This window comes from Diabrotica virgifera, chromosome 8 (genome assembly GCF_917563875.1).
Source record: "Diabrotica virgifera virgifera chromosome 8, PGI_DIABVI_V3a".
Taxonomy (NCBI): Eukaryota; Metazoa; Arthropoda; class Insecta; order Coleoptera; family Chrysomelidae; genus Diabrotica; species Diabrotica virgifera.
Genome location: NC_065450.1, coordinates 47,495,484 through 47,515,595, shown reverse-complemented (window position 1 = coordinate 47,515,595; position 20,112 = coordinate 47,495,484). Strand labels below are relative to the sequence as shown.

Here is a 20,112-nt window from a genome sequence, read left to right as displayed (position 1 = left end):
AAAGATTCACGAAAATTCTACCAACAGATAAACAGCTGCAGAAAAGAATTAAAACCCAATATAGGGACGGCTCTATAATTAGTAACAAGGAACAGATACTAAGCAGATGGGCGAAACATTTTGAAGAACTACTTAGTGGCAATCATGAAGATGGCGAGATGGAGGATCCCATGATGCAAATGAATGAAGGTGGTCGGCACATTGACATATTAAGCGTAGACTCGGCATACTCACCAAAAAAGCGTAACGTGGAAACAGCATGTAAACAGTCGATCGGTGGTCTGTCTATCTCTTTTAGCGACCAAGCGACCCCGCGCATGTGACTGACAAAGATGGCTAGACCACTCAATCCTATGTCGACGTTACACATCGATGCATTGAGTGGCATATCCCTAGCCAAGTCTATCCTTTTACATGTCTCTGGATCGACAGTCACTCCCCACCGAAGAAGAAATTAAAGAAGCCATCTTAACACTGAAGAATAATAAAGCCCCCAGTTCGGATAATCTCCCGGCCGAACTTTTCAAAAACGGCGGCGACACCCTGTTGAAACACATGTATAAACTGATAACTGTAATTTGGCAACAGACAGAAACACCCACAGACTTGAAGTTGGGTATACTGTGTCCTCTACACAAAAAAGGAGACATGATGGTGTGTGATAATGATAGAGGCATCACTCTACTTAATATGGCATATAAAGTGTTGTCCAACGTATTGTACAACGTATTGTACCCTTCTTCTTGTTCAGATTCAAATCCACTAATGGATGTTAGCGATCACATTTTCCATTAACTCTCTGTTTCTTGCAATGTGTATCAGAGATTGTATGTCGTTAATCCCTGTCCATTGCCTTATGTTTCGGAGCCAGGACATTTTATTACGTCCTATTCCCCTCTTGCGTTCAATTTTACCCTGGATTAAAGTTAAAGGAACTGGTATTTTTCGTTTTGCATGATGTGACCTAAATACGCTGTTTTCCTTTTCTTGATGTTTTCGAAAAGTTGCCGCCCTTAGTTGATTCTTTTAAGGACATCTACATTTGTGACTTTCGCCGTCCATGGTATCTTTAGGATACGGCGATAAAGCAACATTTCTAAGGCTTCTAATCTGTTTATATCCCTCGTTTTGAGTATCCAGCCCTCTATGCCATATAGCATCACCGACCACACGTAGCATTTAGTAAACCTTAGTCTCAGTGTAAGATCGAACTCTGAACAGGTCAGTAACTTCCTGAATTTTACGAAAGCTTGTCGAGCTTGCTCAATGCGACATTTTACTTCCCTGTCCGATGCCCAGTCTTCAAAAAGCCACGTTCCTAGGTATTTAAATTTGCTCACTCTTTCAATGGACTCAGTGTTATGGTGGAGTTTTCAAATGCATCCAAGTTTCTGGAGATGCTCATGAATTTGGTCTTTTTGGTATATAAAATAATATCTCTAATCCCATTCGCTTACTGTATTCTCCGATTATAGTGACAAGTTATTGAAGATCTGCTATGTTGTCACAAATTAAGACATATCGTCAGCATATCGTATGTTGTTGATCAATACTCCATTGACTTTGATTCCCATCTCTGCATCTTCCAAAGACTTGAAATATGGCTTCTGAATAAATGTTAAATAAAAGAGGGGAAAGCACACATCCCTGCCGAACACCCCTTCATATATGTATGGGTTTGGATATAGAATTGTCTATTTTTAATTGTGCTGTCTGCTACCAGTACAATTTTTCAATGCATCTTATGTCTTTTTGGTCTATATCAAGCTTCTTGAGGATCTGCATTAACCCTACGCTGAAGAAATAGTAGGAGGATATCAGTGCGGTTTCCATCCTAATAAATCAACAACGGACCAGATTTTTACAGTGAGGCAGATCCTTGAAAAAACCCTAGAGTTCGGCGTCAACAGCCACCACATATTCATGGACTTCAAAGCCGCATTCGACTCAGTTAACGAGGTAAACTTCTACTTGTTATGGTAGAATTTCAAATACCGCTTTATCTTGTCCAATTAACTGAACAGGAGCAGAGAGCATGGTAAAAATCCAAAATGATTTCTCAAGACCCTTCCATTGCAAAAATGGACTAAGACTATCGTGTCTCTTATTTAACCTGGCATTAGAAAAAATAATTTAAGAATCCCCAATTAATACGAATGGTATTATCTTTAACAAATCAGTACAAATTGTCGGATACGCAGATGACATAGAAATCATAGGTAGATCTAAAGAATCTCTGACTGAAGCATTTCGGTCGTTAAGAGAATCTGCACAGAGAATGGGGCTAAATATGAATGTTCAAAAGACCAAATATATGTGTTGCACTAGGTCAAGCAACCCGACACCTGCAACAATAATAATTGGTGACCTAGAACTGGAAGGTGTCGACACCTTCATATACTTAAGCTCGCTGCTAACTAAAGATAACACTGTCAGTGAAGAAATTAAAAGAAGAATAGTGCTCGCTAATAACTGTTACTGTGGCTTAAGAAAACATATGGCCTCAAAAACGCCTAGAAAAATTAAATTGACTGTCTACAAAACACTAATAAGACCAGTGCTAGCATATGGTTCAGAAACTTGGTCACTTACACAGAATGACCAAGAACTGCTCAATCGTTTGGAGCGAAAAATCCTAAGACGAATATATGGAGGCTTAAAAGAACAAGGTTTGTGGCGCCGGCGTTACAACTTTGAGTTGTATAGAAGTTTTGGAGAATCTGACGTTGTAAAATTCATTATGGTAGCACGCCTTAAATGGATAGGTCATGTAATCAGGAGAGAGGAAAATGCCATGCAAGACAACTTAAACAATGATTTAAAATCTATTGGACTTAGAGCATGGAGAAGAGTTGCCAGAGACAGGAGCGAAGGTAGGATTGCTCTGAAGGCTTTGGCTCATAAAGAGATGTAACGCCACTGATGATGATGATGATGATGATGATGATGATGATGACTGTCACTGGTGCTGGATTACGGACCCGAACCGTGCGTTTGAGCTCATCCCATAGGTGATCGATGGGATTCTTATCCGGATTCAATGTTTTTATATTGGTGTCGGCCAGGTATACTCCAGGGAAATAAGGCAAAATATACCATTTTCGGGACACTTAAGCAGCCAGGTTGCAAATAGGTTTTTTGGATACTATATACCTAATATATTATACATACAAAAATGCCCGTCACAGTTCGGACGAGAAATTTAGTTATTAACAAATAAGTGTAAAAAATGGCAGTTTTTTCGTTTAAATCGCTACGGGTAAAAATAGGGTAATTAAATATCTTATTTATACTGTTATTCTTTTAGTAGATGAGCCAAGGTTTAAAATGGCAGTTTTTCAATTTCGGTTCGATCATTTGTTGCTTCAGAAATTGTAAAATAAAACTAAAATTTCGAAAATAAAAAAATTCCTATAACTTTTGTGAAAATGACCTTAAGACTTTCATATTGCACAAAAAGTTGAGACAAACAGTCCACATAATGCACAAAAAATTTCAAGACGATTCGTCAATTAGTTTAAATTTTATTTAATTTGTTTATCCCAATGAGCTTTTTCTTCGCAATATTGTTGTTCAGAAAATAGTAATGTAATAGCAATTCTGTGAAAACCACTTGAAAGAAGAAAAGTCATGTTTTCAAGCTATTTTAAAAAAATCATTAAAAAGTCATTTTTATCATTCCGAAAACATTTTACTAATGTAGGGTCATTTTTAGTTTATTAACAATTTGAATAACTTTGTTAATATTGACTGTAGATTAAAACTACTTTGGGATTTGAAAAGCTCATATATTTTTATACGAATTTTCAAAAAACACTTTTTGCCTAGGTTAATTACAGTCAAAGTTAGCCACTTTTTTTATTTAATTGACAGCTACTATGTTTATAACAATTAAGCAACCCAACTAGCGCCATTTCGAAGTTAAAGGTATATAGTTTATGTGAAAAAGTTTGAGTTAACTTTAAACTTCAACAGAGTTGTTAATAAAGCTTTAAAAATGACGTTCTAACGAAATCGATTTGTGGTCGGTGGAAATGAATATTAAAATCCGTGCACTCAAAAAATGAAACTGATTCTTCAAACATAATATGCTGCGATTAATATCTCCAGAGCTTGTTGATGGATTTTTATCATAATTTTTTTAAATTGTATGTACTCGTAGTCTTGTAGAGTACGTTATGTACGTAAATCCCCACCTAACATTTCAAAATGTTAGGGGGGTTCCCCTTATCACTCAGGGATATGAAAAATAGATTACGACAGATTCTAAGACCTACCGAATATACATATATAATTTCATAAAAATCGGTCAAGCGGTCTCGGAGGAGTATGACAACTAACACTGTGACAGGAGAATTTTATAGATGTAAATATATAGATGGGTATAACAAATAGAGGTTGGTGATGGAAAAGTGTAAATTAAGGGTTTTATGTATTTTTTATTCCTACATCATATAAAATTAAGCTAGACAATTTTGTCCAAAAAAATTTAAAAAAATGTCAGGGGGCAACCCCTCTTATAACTTATGGGTATGGGTATGAAAAATAGATTAAAACCTATTCTCAGTCCCATAGGATATACCTGTAAAATTTCATAAAAATCGGCCAAGCCGTTTCGGAGTAGTATGGTAACTAACACTGTTACAGAAGAATTGTATGTATATTGAAGTAACTGTGAATTAAATAATAAAAGTGGCTAACTTTGACCGTAATTAACATAGGCGAAAAGTTTTTTTTTGAAAATTTGTGTAAAAATACCAGCTTTTGAAATTCCAAAGTAAATTTACTCTACAGTCAATATTAACAAAGCTATTCAAATTGTTTTCAAGCCAAAAATGACTCTACTTTAGTAAAATGTTTTCGTAGTGACAAATATTACTTTTTAATGATTTTCTTTAATAATTTAAAAACAAGACTATTGTTCTTTCATGTGGTTTTCACATAATTTATATATAATTATTATTTTCTGAACAATAACATTACAAAAAAAAAGCTCTTTGGGATAAACAAGTTGAATAAAATTTAAACTAATTGACGAATCGTCTTAAAAATCTTTTGTGCAGTATATGGACTCTGACTCAACTTTTTGTGAAATATAAAAGTCGTAAAGTCACTTTCGCGAAAGTTATAGCAAATTTTTTATTTTCGAAATTTTAGTTTAATTTTGCAATTTTCGAAGCAACAAATGATCGGACCAAAATTAAAAAACTGTCGTTTTAAACATTGGCTCATCTAGTAAAAGAAGAATACTGTAAATAAGATATTTAATTATCCTATTTTTACCTGTAATCTATTTAAACGAAAAAACTGCTATTTTTGACACTTATTTGTTAATAACTAAATTTCTTGTCCGAACTGTGACGGGCATTTTTGTATGTATAATGTATTAGGTATATAGTACCCAAAAAACCCATTTGCAACCTGGCTGCTCAAGTGTCCCGACAAAAACCTTATTTCCCTGGAGTAGTAATCTTTCGTAATCCGCGCTGTGACATCGAGCGTTATCATGCATTAGCATGAAGCCGTCGCCTATGTAGCCGGTATCAGGAACAACATGGTCTTGGAGAATATCCGTAATGTAACGATCCGCTGTCAAATCCCCTCCGCGACCACCACCGGACACGAACACAAGCTCTGTTTTTCCTTATAAAGATATACCACCCCAAAACATAAACAAACTACCTCCACAGCTCACTGTTTTGACACTGCTGCACTGGGAAAATGGTTCTCCGACTATAGCCTCTCGTAATTATGCAACTACCTGGGCCGCCTTCACTTGTAAAGTATCCATTTAAAAAATATTCACTTATTGAACATCGAAATGTACACACACGTCAACGTTTGAAGAGCGACTGAGACGACCCCGACAAAGGTAGGCAAATTTTACAACACGTTGCCAATTTGTACAAAACAATTATTTTTTGGAAGCTCTATAATAGACAATATTTTTTTGCAGCAGTTGTTTTAATTAAAAAAAAAACAACATGAAAGCATACTACTAAGCATAAACTACGATTCATCTAGTGAGTCCATTTTTTTGCTCGCTTGTGTATATTACAGTATCCGCCAAAATAAACAGTACCAAATATAAAAAAAAATATATTTATTAAGTAATTTTTATAATACATTGTTCAAAATGAGCATCATAACGTTGCAAACAAGCTTCATATCGTTTCTGAAGATCATTAAACATATTTAAGAAAAGTGGTTGCTGTAAACGTTGAAAATAAGTTATTATTCTTTGTCGTAGTTCTCCAACAGTTTCGGCGGATTTTCCGAGCGAAATATCGAATTCTTCATCATACCCCAAATGTAGGCATCAGGTGGTGTTAAATCCGGTTAATGAAATGGATGCTCGAAATCTGTGCGACGAGAAATTATTATGTTACCAAAATGTTCACGGAGCACATTTATGGAGCGTTCGGCTGTATAGCTTGTTGCGCCATCCTGTTGAAACCATTGCTTACGGATTCCTAAATAACGCGCAAGGCAAAAAGTCTTTAAATCTCTGACAAAAGGTGTCACAATATTATGTCTTCTCATTCTCGTCTTCAACAAAATAAGAACCAATTATCCCATGACCAAGCACAGCAACCCAAATGGTTACTCGAGCTCTGTGGAGACGCTTTTTTGCAATGGCATCAGAACGTTTAAACCCAAGGAATCAAATTGTTTGTAGGTTGATGTAACCGTTGAGGTGAATGTGACATTTGTCAGAAAACCATACGTTTCTTAAAAAATCGTGATTTTCATACTCTCAGCACGAATCCACAGTAAATTTCTCTTTCACGTTTATCCGCAACATTTAGTCGTTGTCCCATTTTAATTCGGTATGGAAAGTCGCCAATAGATTTGAACATTCGACATGTAGATGTTTCACTAAGGCCTATTTCATACTTTACGACTTTGGTCGTCACGGCGAACGGTCGTACGACCGTTTGTCGTGTTCATCGGACTTTCACACTTTACGACAGTATTTATCTTATTGTCGTAGAAAGCACAGGGCGTAGAATGAATCGGGCAAAAATTTTGGCTTTATGGTTAATTTATCGCCGTAACAAAAAAAAACATAGACGTACCTAGTCGCCTACATTGGGTGCATCCAATCAATAGAAGAAGAGAAGAAGTAGGTTTATATCATACACTTTTTGGAGATTTAAGAAATGACCAAAATAAATTTTTTAATTATTTCCGCATGTCAGTGACATAGAGTTTCCTCGCCCTTTTCGGGCGAGTTTAGGATCTTTTGGAATCCTTTTCTCCTTCCATGCATCTTTGCATATTGTCCACAGCCAGTATTTCTCTCCTTTTCTTTCTCTCGCCTTTCTCTCCTAAAGATTGGATCATTTCTGGTGGAATTTCATCCTTCCCTGGAGCCTGGAGCTTTACCTATCTTTAATTTTCGTATCGCTTCTACCAGTTCTTCTCTTGAAATCTCTCTTGTTCCCCCATGCGATTTGTTTCTCTCAGCCTTTCTTGCGGTGTACTTCCAAATTTTTCTTCATACAAGTTATCAAAATACAAAACAATAAATTACGTAAATGTTTTTGTTCGTCCTGATCATTTTTGGTAATCCCAGCTTATTAAATTAAATGCTTGCTTTAAGGATTGTTATGCCATTTTTGTTGTCCCAGTCAAGTAGCAATATATGTTGTAGAAAATAGCTATTTGTATAACAGGGGAGGAAAGTGCTACTTTTCCTCCCGAGAATGAAGTTTACTGCCCGACGCGTAGCGGAGGGCAGTAATCATTCAAGGGAGGAAAAGGCACTTTACTCCCATGTTATACATACGGGTTTTCCACCTTCCTCAAATAAGTCATTTTTTCATTTTTACTTTTAACTAACCAACATTTATGTAACTAACCAACAAAATTTATTAGAACTAAAACTAACAAGTAGGTACAGTATAACTGTCAACTGTCAAATATAAGTCAAATTATTAATGTAAACATTGTTAAATCAGAATAACAATTTACTGTTTCTTACCATTCTGCAAAATACAGAGTGTTTTTAAATAAACGTTAAAATGTAGAGATACTACGTAATAGAAAATAGATATTGTACAGGGCGTCAATAAGTTATATTTCATGAGTGAAATACCATGACGTCACTTTTACTTTTCCTCCCTAGGGAGGAAAAGTACAACTTTGCTCCCTACAATCAGGTCCGGAAAAGTATACTTTCGGTAGAGGTAGGTGGAAATAGCTATTTGTATAACAAGGGAGAAAAGACACTTTACTCCTATGTTATACATATGGTTTTTCCACCTTCCTCAAATAACAAGTCATTTTTTCATTTTTACTTAATTTATTTATGTAACTAACCAACAAAATTTATTAGAACTCAAACTAACAAGTAGGTACAATATAACTGTCAACTGTCAAATATAAGTCAAATTATTAATGTAAACATTGTTAAATCAAAATAACAATTTACTGTTTTTTACCATTTTGCAAAATACAGGGTGTTTTATAAATAAACGTTAAAATGTATAGATACTTACCTAATAGAAAATAGATATTATACAGGGCGTCAATAAGTTATATTTCATGAATGAAATACCATGACGTCACTTTACTTTTCCTCCCTAGGGAGGAAAAGTACAACTTTGCTCCCTACAATCAGGTCCGGAAAAGTATACTTTCGGTAGAGGTAGATATATTACCTACCTATTTTGTTAATAAATACAATTTAATTAGTGAACAATAATTATTATTGTTATTGGGCTCAATTTTCATCTTTCAATATTTAAAAGATCCGTCTAAAAAACTGATGTTATTTTATTTAATATACCGATTATATTAATATCTATACATATTTAAATAGTCATTAATAAACCACGAATATATATCTACGTTTATGTCCATGGACGCTAAACTGTGCAATAAAAGAATCTTTAAATTATTAACAACAAATTTTAGATATTCTCGATGAAACATTTATGATTTAATTTTTATAATAGGTACATTGATAATAATGCATTCTATAATAGGGTCTGTTCCTCGGCACTTTGACAAAGTCCTCACAAAGTGTATTGTAATGTTTGTCCTCACAATAAAATAATACCAACCAGATGCTTATCTATGTATTGTATCTACATAGGTAAAAATTCCTCATCCATATTGTTTACCATTATGTACGTGCCACTGGATTCACTGGTACTACACGACTAACTGTCGTTAAGTATGGAAGCATTAATTTATGCCCGTGGTTCACTGATAGCACGGCACGACACGACCGTCGTCCATTGCAGTGACATTGGACGACAACCAAAGAGCAACGGCACGACAGTTAGTCGTGGTCGTCCTGTGTGAAAGGCTCCGTATATTGATGTATTGGACTAATGGAATGTACGACGAACTGTCGTTACAACCGTTTGTCGTGACGACCGAAGTCGTAAAGTATGAAATAGGCCTTATATTCAGTTTACGTGCTGTTCGTACAAGACTTCTTTGCGAAGGGTCGATGATTTGGTTAAACACGCGCCCTTTATTAGCATTGGTACAAACTGTTCTTAGACGACCTGAAGTGCCTTTACGTTGACATAATACACTACCAGTGCGACGAAATTTCTCAACAACCGCTAGCATTACAGTTTTTCTAGGGGACGCCTTGTTAAAATGTTTATATTTTTCTGACACTTGTTTTAAACATGGGCCATTATTCCGTCCAACTCCGTATAAGAGGAGATAATGTTCCACTAAAAAAATGCTGTCTTTGGTAGAAAAAACCATAATGACAAAGATTTTAACCGTAACCTAATGTCAAGTTGACAACCAAAGACAAGTGTACTAAATATGTTAAATGCAACTTGCGTGCGCAATTTCACAGCACTTCTAATTTCGGTACTATTTATTTTGGCGGATGCGGTATATTAGATACTTATGTTCAGTGAGTATATCTAACATGATTTCTTAGCGTGTGGGGTCGTTTTGTCTTAAACGAACACATTTTGCACTCATGCAATTGCATTTTCGATGAATCCGCATGCTTCACCATATGTTGAATGAGATTTAGTTTTCTAGCAGTTTTATATTCGCAATGCGCGCAATATACGAACGCCTGTTTTATATGCGTTTTCGTATGTGCAATGAATTTAGCTCTGTTGTAACTTTTATGTTTGCATGTATAACATATGAAGACCTTCAGTTCACCTTTCTGATGGACGCGACACAGATGTTCCATTAGACTGGTTTCTAAAGAATAAACGCTTGCACATATTTCACATACATATTGGTTTTTCAGCTTTTCTCGAAAATGCCTAACCTAAAAGTATAAATTTAATTAATAAAGATGGTCCGAACAAATTAATAATATGTGATATAATCACATTCTAATACAAATTCATTTTTAATATTGTTCTGAAGCTATTTTCTATGGCACCTTAATGCAATTAACAATTTTAATTGGGAATAATCACATTTTTACTTCGATTTCCACTTCGGAAACCGTTATCAAAATACAAAACATTAATCAGTTAAACAAATTTTGTTTTTGGTGCTTGGTAAAAATTCGATTCGATTCGATACAATCGAAGTTATTTTGATGTTCATAAAATCTAACAAAGTAGTTTGACGATCAAATCTTTTTCCCTCAAAATTTATCCATATCATGCTAACAGTTTTTTTTATTAGTATTTAGTAATTACAGAAGTAATTAGAAGCTTACACGAGGTAGGACATTTTGCTATAACAAAAACACAAGATTTGATTCGAAGAGAATGTTACATTCCAAATCTTAGAGAAGAAATCGAGCACTGTATAAGGAATTGCGTTAAATGTATACTTGGAAGCAAGAAAGAAGATCTGAGGATGAAGTAGATTTTAGAACAGAAAATAATAAAACAATTTGATGAAGATAGAGAAATGCCGAGAAACGAGAGTCGACGTCAGTTAGTCAAAATTCAAGAGGAAAATAGACGCAGATATGATCTACGAAGAAAAAAACCGAGGATGTATAAAAAGGGGGACTTAGTGGCAACCAAGAGAACACAGTTTGGTGGAGGACTCAAACTGCAGAAGAAATATTTAGGACCGTACGTGGTAGTACAAGTGAATCCAAATGACAGATACGAGGTAAAGAAATCCGGATACCACGATGGACCTCAGAGCACTTCAACGCGTGCAGAGTATATGAAGCCGTGGATAGATAACTACATGGAATCCGAGTCGGATTCCGAGCAGGATTGTCGAATGTAGAATTGTAAATATTTTACCTTAGTTTTAAATTCTCCTGTATATATAATTTTTCTTAATTATTATTCCGAAAACGAAATAAGAGTCTCACGCATAAGAACACATGTGCGGATTAGCTTGGGGATCGGGAATCGGAGTTGCAAGATGAACATAAGTAGCCCCCTTGACTAATTTTAATAGTTTTCGTTTATTGGGAAAAGGTCGGCACATACTTTGAACCAATTTTAATGGGTTGGTTCACGGAAAAGAGAAATTAGATGTATTTAAGAGAATTTGTTTTATCGTAGGGGTGGTATGGTCAGTCGATTCTGAGATTCGAACTTAAGAGGTTGTATTTGGGATAATCATAAGGACGTAATATTGACAAGCCGGTCATATATTAAGTAGATAAACGCGAATATTTCAAAGACACTTTCTTTTGTGAGAACTCGTAAAGTTTTAGTCGCAATTACAAACACTTTTATATTTCGTCAATTTAATAGTATCAATAATTTAGTTATCTATTTTATTAATTAAAACTGTTAAACATAAAACGGACTTTAGTTACGATTGTCTTGGCCGATAGGACAACGAGCAAGAGGAAGACCGAGACTTAGGTACCAAGACAACTTAGAGTACGATTTAAAATCTATTGGAATTAGAGCATGGAAAAGAGTTGCCAGAGACAGGGGCGAATGGAGGATTGTTCTGAAGAAGGCTTTGGCTCATAAAGAGATAAAGAGCTGTAACGCCACTGATGATGATGATGATTATTGGTTATTATGCATGAACACAGACTTTATTATACAATATTATTATTATTATTATCCAGATTTAGCCATACGGCTCACACTCCCTCTAAGGGGAAAATTGACTCATCCCAGATACCTACGGTATCAAAAGGATTGAGCTCTGGTGGGACTCTTTCCGTGTTATCGAGCCCTAGGTGACTTGGAATGCAGGTGTATCTCCCAAAAATTTTCGTACACTTCTGGCCGTCGCAAGTAGTACAGCTTTCTGCATGGTCTTATAAAGATGTTCATTGAGACCCAGCTTTTTTATGCTTTCGAGGAGGGTCTTCGGAATGACTCCAGTAGTAGATATAACAATAGGTATCGTCTGGGTACTTTGCATTCTCCATTGTCTCCGTATTTGAATTTCCAAATCTCTATACTTGGCGATCTTTTCAGTAAATTTACTACGTAGATTATTGTTGTTAGGTATCGCCACATCAATTAGTGTTGTTTGTCTTGTTAATTTATTAACTAGTACGAGATCTGGTCTATTATGTGCCACTGTTTGGTCTATGAGCACACTGCGGTCCCAGTATAGCTTGAAGTTGCCATCCTCAAGCATACTCTCAGGAACGTATTGATAATATGGGAGATGGTCCGTTTGGAGAAGTCCCAACTTGTTAGCTATCTCTTGATGAAGGATTTTTCCCACTGCGTCATGCCGTTCCTTATATTCAGTTGCAGCAAATGCTTGGCAGCCCCCTGTAATATGTTGGATGGTTTCTTGGGCTTGACATCCATATCGGCATCTGTCGTTTTGAACCTGAGGGTCTTTGACGATATATTTCAGGTAATTTCTGGTTGGTATAACCTGATCCTGAATGGCCAGTAATGAACCCTCCGTTTCAGGGAACATCTTTCCTGATGTCAACCAATAGTTCGACGCTGTATTGTCGACATAGTCTTGGCTGACCTCATTGGGATGTCGCCCGTGCAGAGGTTTACCCATCCAGGCGCGCAGTTTTTCGTCCTTAGTAAGGTGGTTTAAGCGCATTTCTGGTTCCCTCAGTTTGATCGGTGTTGTGTCATCTACTGCGCAAATGGCGCGGTGTAGAGTAGATGTCTCAGCCTGCATCTGAAAATAAGTTCTTAAATTAGCAATTTGTTTATCTAATTGCTCACCTATATCCATAAGCCCTCTTCCTCCTAAATACCGCGGTAATGTCGTTCGTTCTACTGCACTTTTAGGGTGGTGTTTTTGTGCCTTTGTGAGGTGTGTTCGTACTTTTCGCTGAAGATTTTCTATATCCGTTTTTGTCCACTTAACAATACCAAATGAATAGCTAAGCGCGGAACAAGCGTAGGTATTTAGTGCCTTAAACAAATTTTTACTGTTAAGCTGTGAACGAAGCAGCTGTTTTACCCTTCTTATAAACTCAGTAGTTATCTCAGTTTTCATTTGCTTATGGTCAATTTCCCGCGCCTGCTTTACTCCAAGATATTTGTACATATCGTTGTCGCCCATGGCCTCGATGTTCTGGCCATTTTGCATATCGAATCCACCGGGCTGTACCTTTCCTCTGACTATATTCAAAACACGGCACTTGTCTAGACCGAACTGCATAATAATATCATTAGAGAATGTTTCTACAGTTTTTAGCATCTCTTCTAGGTGTTCTCGAGTGGAAGCCATTAATTTCAAATCATCCATATACAACAGATGATTGAGCTTCGCTACCACAGTATTATTGCTTTTAATGCTAAAACCTGAGTCAGTGGAGTTTAATAGCTGGGAAAGGGGGTTCAAAGCTAAACAGAACCACAATGGACTCAACGAGTCTCCTTGAAATAGGCCCCGGTTGATTGCGATATTTTCGGTTTCGATATTGTTTTCACCAGGTATTTGGAGGTGAATTTTAGTCTTCCAATCTCTTATTATTATTATCATCCAGATTTAGCCATACGGCTCACACTCCCTCTAAGGGGAAAATTGACTCATCCCAGATACCTACGGTATCAAAAGGATTGAGCTCTGGTGGGACTCTTTCCGTGTTATCGAGCCCTAGGTGACTTGGTATGCAGGTGTATCTCCCAAAAATTTTCGTACACATCTGGCCGTTGCGAGTAGTACTGCTTTCTGCATGGTCTTATAAAGATGTTCATTAAGACCCAGCTTTTTTATGCTTTCGAGGAGGGTCTTCGGAATGACTCCAGTAGTAGACATAATAATCGGTATCGTCTGGGTACTTTGCATTCTCCATTGTCTCCGTATTTGAATTTCCAGATCTCTGTACTTGGCGATCTTTTCAGTAAATTTAGTACGTAGATTATTGTTGTTAGGAATCGCCACATCAATGAGGGTTGTTTGTCTCGTTAATTTATTGACTAATACGAGATCTGGTCTATTATGCGCCACTGTTTGGTCTGTGAGCACAGTGCGGTCCCAGTATAGCTTGTAGTTTCCATCCTCAAGCATACTCTCAGGGACGTATTGATAATATGGGAGATGGTCGGTTTGGAGAAGTCCCAGCTTGATAGCTATCTCTTGATGAAGGATCTTTCCCACTGCGTCATGCCTTTCCTTATATTCAGTTGCAGCAAATGCCTGGCAGCCCCCTGTAAGATGTTGGATGGTTTCTTGGGCTTGACATCCATATCGGCATCTGTCGTTTTGAACCTGAGGGTCTTTGACGATATATTTCAGGTAATTTCTGGTTGGTATAACCTGATCCTGAATGGCCAGTAATGAACCCTCCGTTTCAGGGAACATCTTTCCCGATGTCAACCAGTAGTTCGACGCTATATTGTCGACATAATCTTGGCTGACCTCATTGGGATGTCGCCCGTGCAAAGGTTTACCCATCCAGGCGCGCACTTTTTCGTCCTTAGTAAGGTGGTTTATGCGCAGTTCTGCTTCCCTAAGTTTGATCGGTGTTGTGTCATCTACTGCGCAGATAGCGCGATGTAGAGTAGATGTCTCAGCCTGCATCTGAAAATAAGTTCTTAAATTAGCAATTTGTTTATCTAATTGCTCACCTATATCCATAAGTCCTCTTCCTCCTAAATACCGGGGTAATGTCGTTCGTTCTACTGCACTTTTAGGGTTGTGTTTTTGTGCCTTTGTGAGGTGTGTTCGTACTTTTCGCTGAAGATTTTCTATATCCGTTTTTGTCCACTTAACAATACCAAATGAATAGCTAAGCGCGGAACAAGCGTAGGTGTTTAGTGCCTTAAACAAATTTTTACTGTTAAGCTGTGAACGAAGCAGCTGTTTTACCCTTCTTATAAACTCAGTAGTTATCTCAGTTTTCATTTGCTTATGGTCAATTTTCCGCGCTTGCTTTACTCCAAGATATTTATAAATATCGTTTTCACCCATGGCCTCGATGTTCTGGCCATTTTGCATATCGAATCCTCCGGGCTGTACTTTTCCTCTGACTATATTTAAAACACGGCACTTGTCTAGTCCGAAGTGCATACTAATGTCATTTGAAAAGGATTCTACAGTTTTTAGCATTTCATCGAGTTGGTTTCGAGTGGAAGCCATTAATTTCAAATCATCCATGTACAATAAATGATTGAGCTTCGCCACCACATTGTTGTTATTTTTGATGCTAAAACCTGCGTCTGTGGCGTTTAATAGCTGAGATAGTGGGTTCATAGCTAAACAGAACCACAGAGGACTCAACGAATCTCCTTGAAACAGGCCCCGGCTGATTGCGATATTTTCAGTTTCGATGTTATTTTCACCAGGTATTTGAAGGTGAATTCTAGTCTTCCACTCCGTCATTATATGCTCTAAAAAGGTCACTATATTATCATCGACTTTATATATTCTCAATATATCTATAAGCCATTCATGCGGCACTGAATCAAAGGCCTTCTTGTAATCAATGAAGGCAGTAAATAGGTTCCTTTTTTTGGAATATGCTTGATTAGAAATGACTGAGTCGATGATAAGTTGTTCTTTGCAACCCATGGAACCCTTAGCGCATCCTTTCTGTTGAGGCTCTATGATATTGTTCAGAGCACAGTGTTGGTAGATACGCCGGGCTACACAGGATGTGACTAATTTATACAAAGTTGGAAGACAAGTAATTGGGCGGTATTTGGCTGGATCTTGGGTGTTATTTTGATCCTTCGGTATTAAATAAGTGGTTCCCTGAGTTAGAAATAATGGTGTTTCCTGCGGATTAGAAATAACATTATTAATTAGTGTTGATAAGCAATCATGAACACTCCAAAACTTCTTAAGCCAGAAGTTTTGAACTCCGTCTGGTCCAGGAGATTTCCAGTTATGAAGCTCTTTGATGATATTTGAGACTTCTTCAGTGGTGAAGGGTTCGTAGAGAGTAGTAGTATAGTGTTGGCAGTTCTGTGTCGTATCTTCTATCCATCCAGCATTGTTGTTAAGAGCAGCTGGTGTGGAAAGTTGATTTCCCCAAAACTCATGAATTTCTTCTTGGCTTGGGTAAGTCTTATCGACACGTTCCACAGTGGAATTGAGTTTTCGATAGAACGCCTTCTCAGAACTTTCAAAAAGAGCATTGTCGGATTTTCGGTTGTTACTCACTTTGTACCTTCTTAGTCGTCCTGAATAAACGGAGAGTTTTTGTTTTAATGTATCCAGACACTGTTGGGCTGTGTTGTTTTCTGGATCATATCTTGAGTGTCTTGCAGTACTCAGTATTATTTCTTCAGCTCTCCTGATGACTTTTCTACTTCTTACACCTCGTATATATTCGGTGACTTGACCAATATCCCTACGCAGTAATTCAATTTTTCCGAGCAGTCTTTTTTCCCAGGGTGCAATTCTGTTACCAGTCCTTACGTTGTTAGTACCCCGTCGCGTTCTGATCTTAATGCCCATTACATTAGCAATTGCTGTTGCTGCAGAGTAGATAAGCATGTGCAAATATTCTAATGTGTGGGCTTCTACGACATAATTGGGTAGGACTTCAGTGTTCACAATTTGTAACAGCGCCCCTAGTTTCTTACAAGAGTTTATTCGTGGTAGCGGTGGTCTGCTAAGTGGGTTTGTTCCATTAAACTCCTGTACCGCACGCGCCATTTCGCTTACTAGGTTCTCACGTAACTCGTTGTTTTCCTGCTCTGTATTGTCAGGTTGAGTTTCTTGTATGGCAAGCTCAGGAATCTGCTCATTAACTTCAACAGGGACTTGATCTTCAATCACTACATTGTTATGAATCTCCCGTTCGACTTCGCTTCTGATGATATTGCGTCTAGTCTCCGGGATAAGGTTGTTTCTTATAATTACCCGGTATTGGTCAGATACTCGTTGCTCCGATACTTGAATATCTGGGTACGTCCTGCAAAATTCGGCATACAGCTGTTGTCGGTAGCCGATTGTTTCTTGACCGAGGTTTGTCACCTTGTAGTAGAAGCGCAAAATGTTTTCATTAATGGACACAGTCCATTTCATGCGCTGCCTCGGTCGTCCCGCTTGAGTGAGCGCCGGCTGATGATCCAGCGCAGCACCTTCGGCGGGTGGAGCTCTTGTTGTTGCTTGGCTCGCTTGTGGTTGTGGTTGTGGTTGGGCTGTAGCTGATTGTATGACAGGGGCCCGCCTCCTCAACACCCTGCCACCGACGTCCCGCATGCTGTCACGTCCAGCGCCGGCTCCAGACGTGCCCTGGCGATCCCCAGGCAGCGATCCTAAACATAAATTATCATTCTCCATTCTCATGGGTGTGCATTTTATACCTACTGCCAGGTGTCAGTTTTTGTTCCACGGCAAGTATCCCTGCTACTCTCTGGGTATTGGCGCTACGAATACCCAGAGCGCATCCCCCATTCGCAGGGGGCCGCGCCTGATAGAAGAACTGACAAAAAACTCCCACAGGTTATTATTATTATTATTATTATTATTATTATACAATAATATCGAGCCAAAGCAGAGCTTATATGGCTCAAAGTACAAAAATAATTGTAGGTCTTAAAATAAATAATATAACATAAAACAAATTCTTACAAAATAAAAATTAAATTAAAGTAAATATTCAAAAGAATTGGTTTTCATAAAAGTTGTTACAACAATAGCAAATTAAAAAAGATACAAAAATTAGAAAGTAAGTATACCTAAAAATTACAAATTTTTTTCTCATAAAAAAAACATAAAATATATCCTTATATTTTACAACAACTATTTTAACAAAAATTGCTAACATTACACATACAATGTCCAGTTAGTTCTCACCAAACCTGTTTTTGAAACTATTTAAGCTAATAGCCCCTACGATGTCATCACTTAAACTGTTCCATTTATCAAAAACTCGATTTACCAAAAAGTTTTGCCTTACAGTAGTTCAATTTATAGTGATGACCTCGTAGTCTAGCATCTTCGCTGATATTAAAAAAATTCGATGTTCCCCAAAATTCTCCCCTAAGAATTCTGTAAGTAGATATTAAATCACCTCTCTCTCTTCTATGAGTCAATGGAGACAACTTAAGCTTTCTTAATCGAGTTTCATAGCTTAATCTTGCATAATTAAAAGGTAGCTTAGTAGCTCTTCGTTGTACTCCTTCTAATAAATTAATATCTCTTTGTAAATGAGGTGACCAAACAGATACCGCAAATTCCAGGTGAGGTCTGACATAACTTTTATAGAGTTTCAAAAACAAATCTGGAGACATTCTAGGAAAAGCTTTTGATATGAGGTATAAAGCAGAGTTAGCTTTACCGACTACTTTTGCTGTTTGAGTAGACCAACTTAACGTTTGGTTGACCGTAACGCCCAAATCATTAACTTCCTGTACCGATTTCAGAGGAACTCCATCCAAAAAATATGTTATATGTGGATTATTATATCCACATTGAACAACACAACGCTTACGCGAATTTAATGGAATAGCCCATTTCATGCTCCATTCTGATAGCTGATTAAGGTCACTCTGAAGAGTATTAACAATATCGGGACAGTAATATAACTTTAAATCGTCGGCATATGAAACTGATTTTGACTGCCATCCGCACGTTAAATCAGATACGTACAACAAAAACAGAATAGGCCCTAATATTGATCCCTGAGGGACACCACTGGCTACCGCACGTGGAACACTGCAGTCATTTTCCACTTTGACCGAAAAAGTTCTTTCAGAGAGGAAGTTGTCTAACCACAATAGCAACTCACCACGCATGCCGTAATGTTCTAGCTTCAGCATTAATTTTTGTATGGGTACCTTATCAAATGCACGGGAAAAATCTATATTAATAATGTCAATCGGTTCATATCGGTCCAAAGATAAAGTCCATTCATTAAGAGAGTGAAGAAGGTTGCTAGTTACAGAACGGTTCGGCAGAAATCCGTGTTGAGAGACTGGAATAACATTATGCTCTTAATTTATTAGCTATTAATTTTTCCATTATTTTAACTGATGTTGGTGGAACTGTTACTGGGCGATAATTAGACGAAAGGAGTTTATTTCCACTTTTATATATCTGTGTTACTATACCAGATTTCCATGAAGCTGGTATTGAACTTGTTTGCAAAGATTTGGCCAATAAAGCTGCCATTGGAGCCGCTAAACTATCTGCACAATTATGATATAACAATGGTGAAATATTTTCCGATCCAGGAGACGCAGTAGTCTTTAAAGAACATAATACCTCTCTAACCAATTCAGTAGACATGTCAATTGTTGATAAACTCTCCATTATTCTATCAGTAGTGGGCAAACCTGAAAACGCAGCATCCGTGTCAACTGTAAAAGCAGTGGAAAAAGTCTCAGCAAATAACTCACAAACCTCTTCTTTTAAACATATTTCGCCATTAGATTTTTCTAATAAAGGAATACCAGTTTTTGTACAGAATTTTGATCTAACATATTTGTAAAAAGATTTGGGACCTCTGGAGCTACCTCTGTTTTCATAAAACTTGTTATGCTATTGCGTATATCAATAGTACCTTTATTTTGATATTTTAGGAGCTTCTGTAATTAAAACATTACGACTTAAAAATTGTTGATACTAGTTTGAACTAATGTACAAATCCCAATATGGACAGTCGTTGGTGCCTAATTATGGAATAGTGGATTAAGTGTAAGTGGGCTCATTATGATTGTGCTGATCCAGAGTTTCGGACATGGATCTCTGATGTCTGCAAGTGAATTAAGCTACTTCTTTCATTTTTCACCATTTTCTTATTTAAATTTATTTGATCTCAGATGTTTATGTCTTTTTTTA

At 37.1% G+C, this 20,112-nt stretch overlaps 1 protein-coding gene across 1 annotated transcript in view; it reads right to left on the bottom strand.

Moving 5' to 3' along the window:
* Window positions 1-6,088: 6,088 nt before the first annotated feature.
* LOC126889952 (zinc finger protein 808-like) overlaps window positions 6,089-20,112 on the bottom strand; it is a 67,860-nt gene continuing 53,836 nt past the window's right edge. The window contains exon 7 of the mRNA XM_050658709.1: window positions 6,089-10,267. Within this exon, the coding sequence (XP_050514666.1) occupies window positions 9,890-10,267 (378 nt within the window). The 3' untranslated portion in view covers window positions 6,089-9,889. The remainder of the gene's footprint in view (window positions 10,268-20,112) is intronic.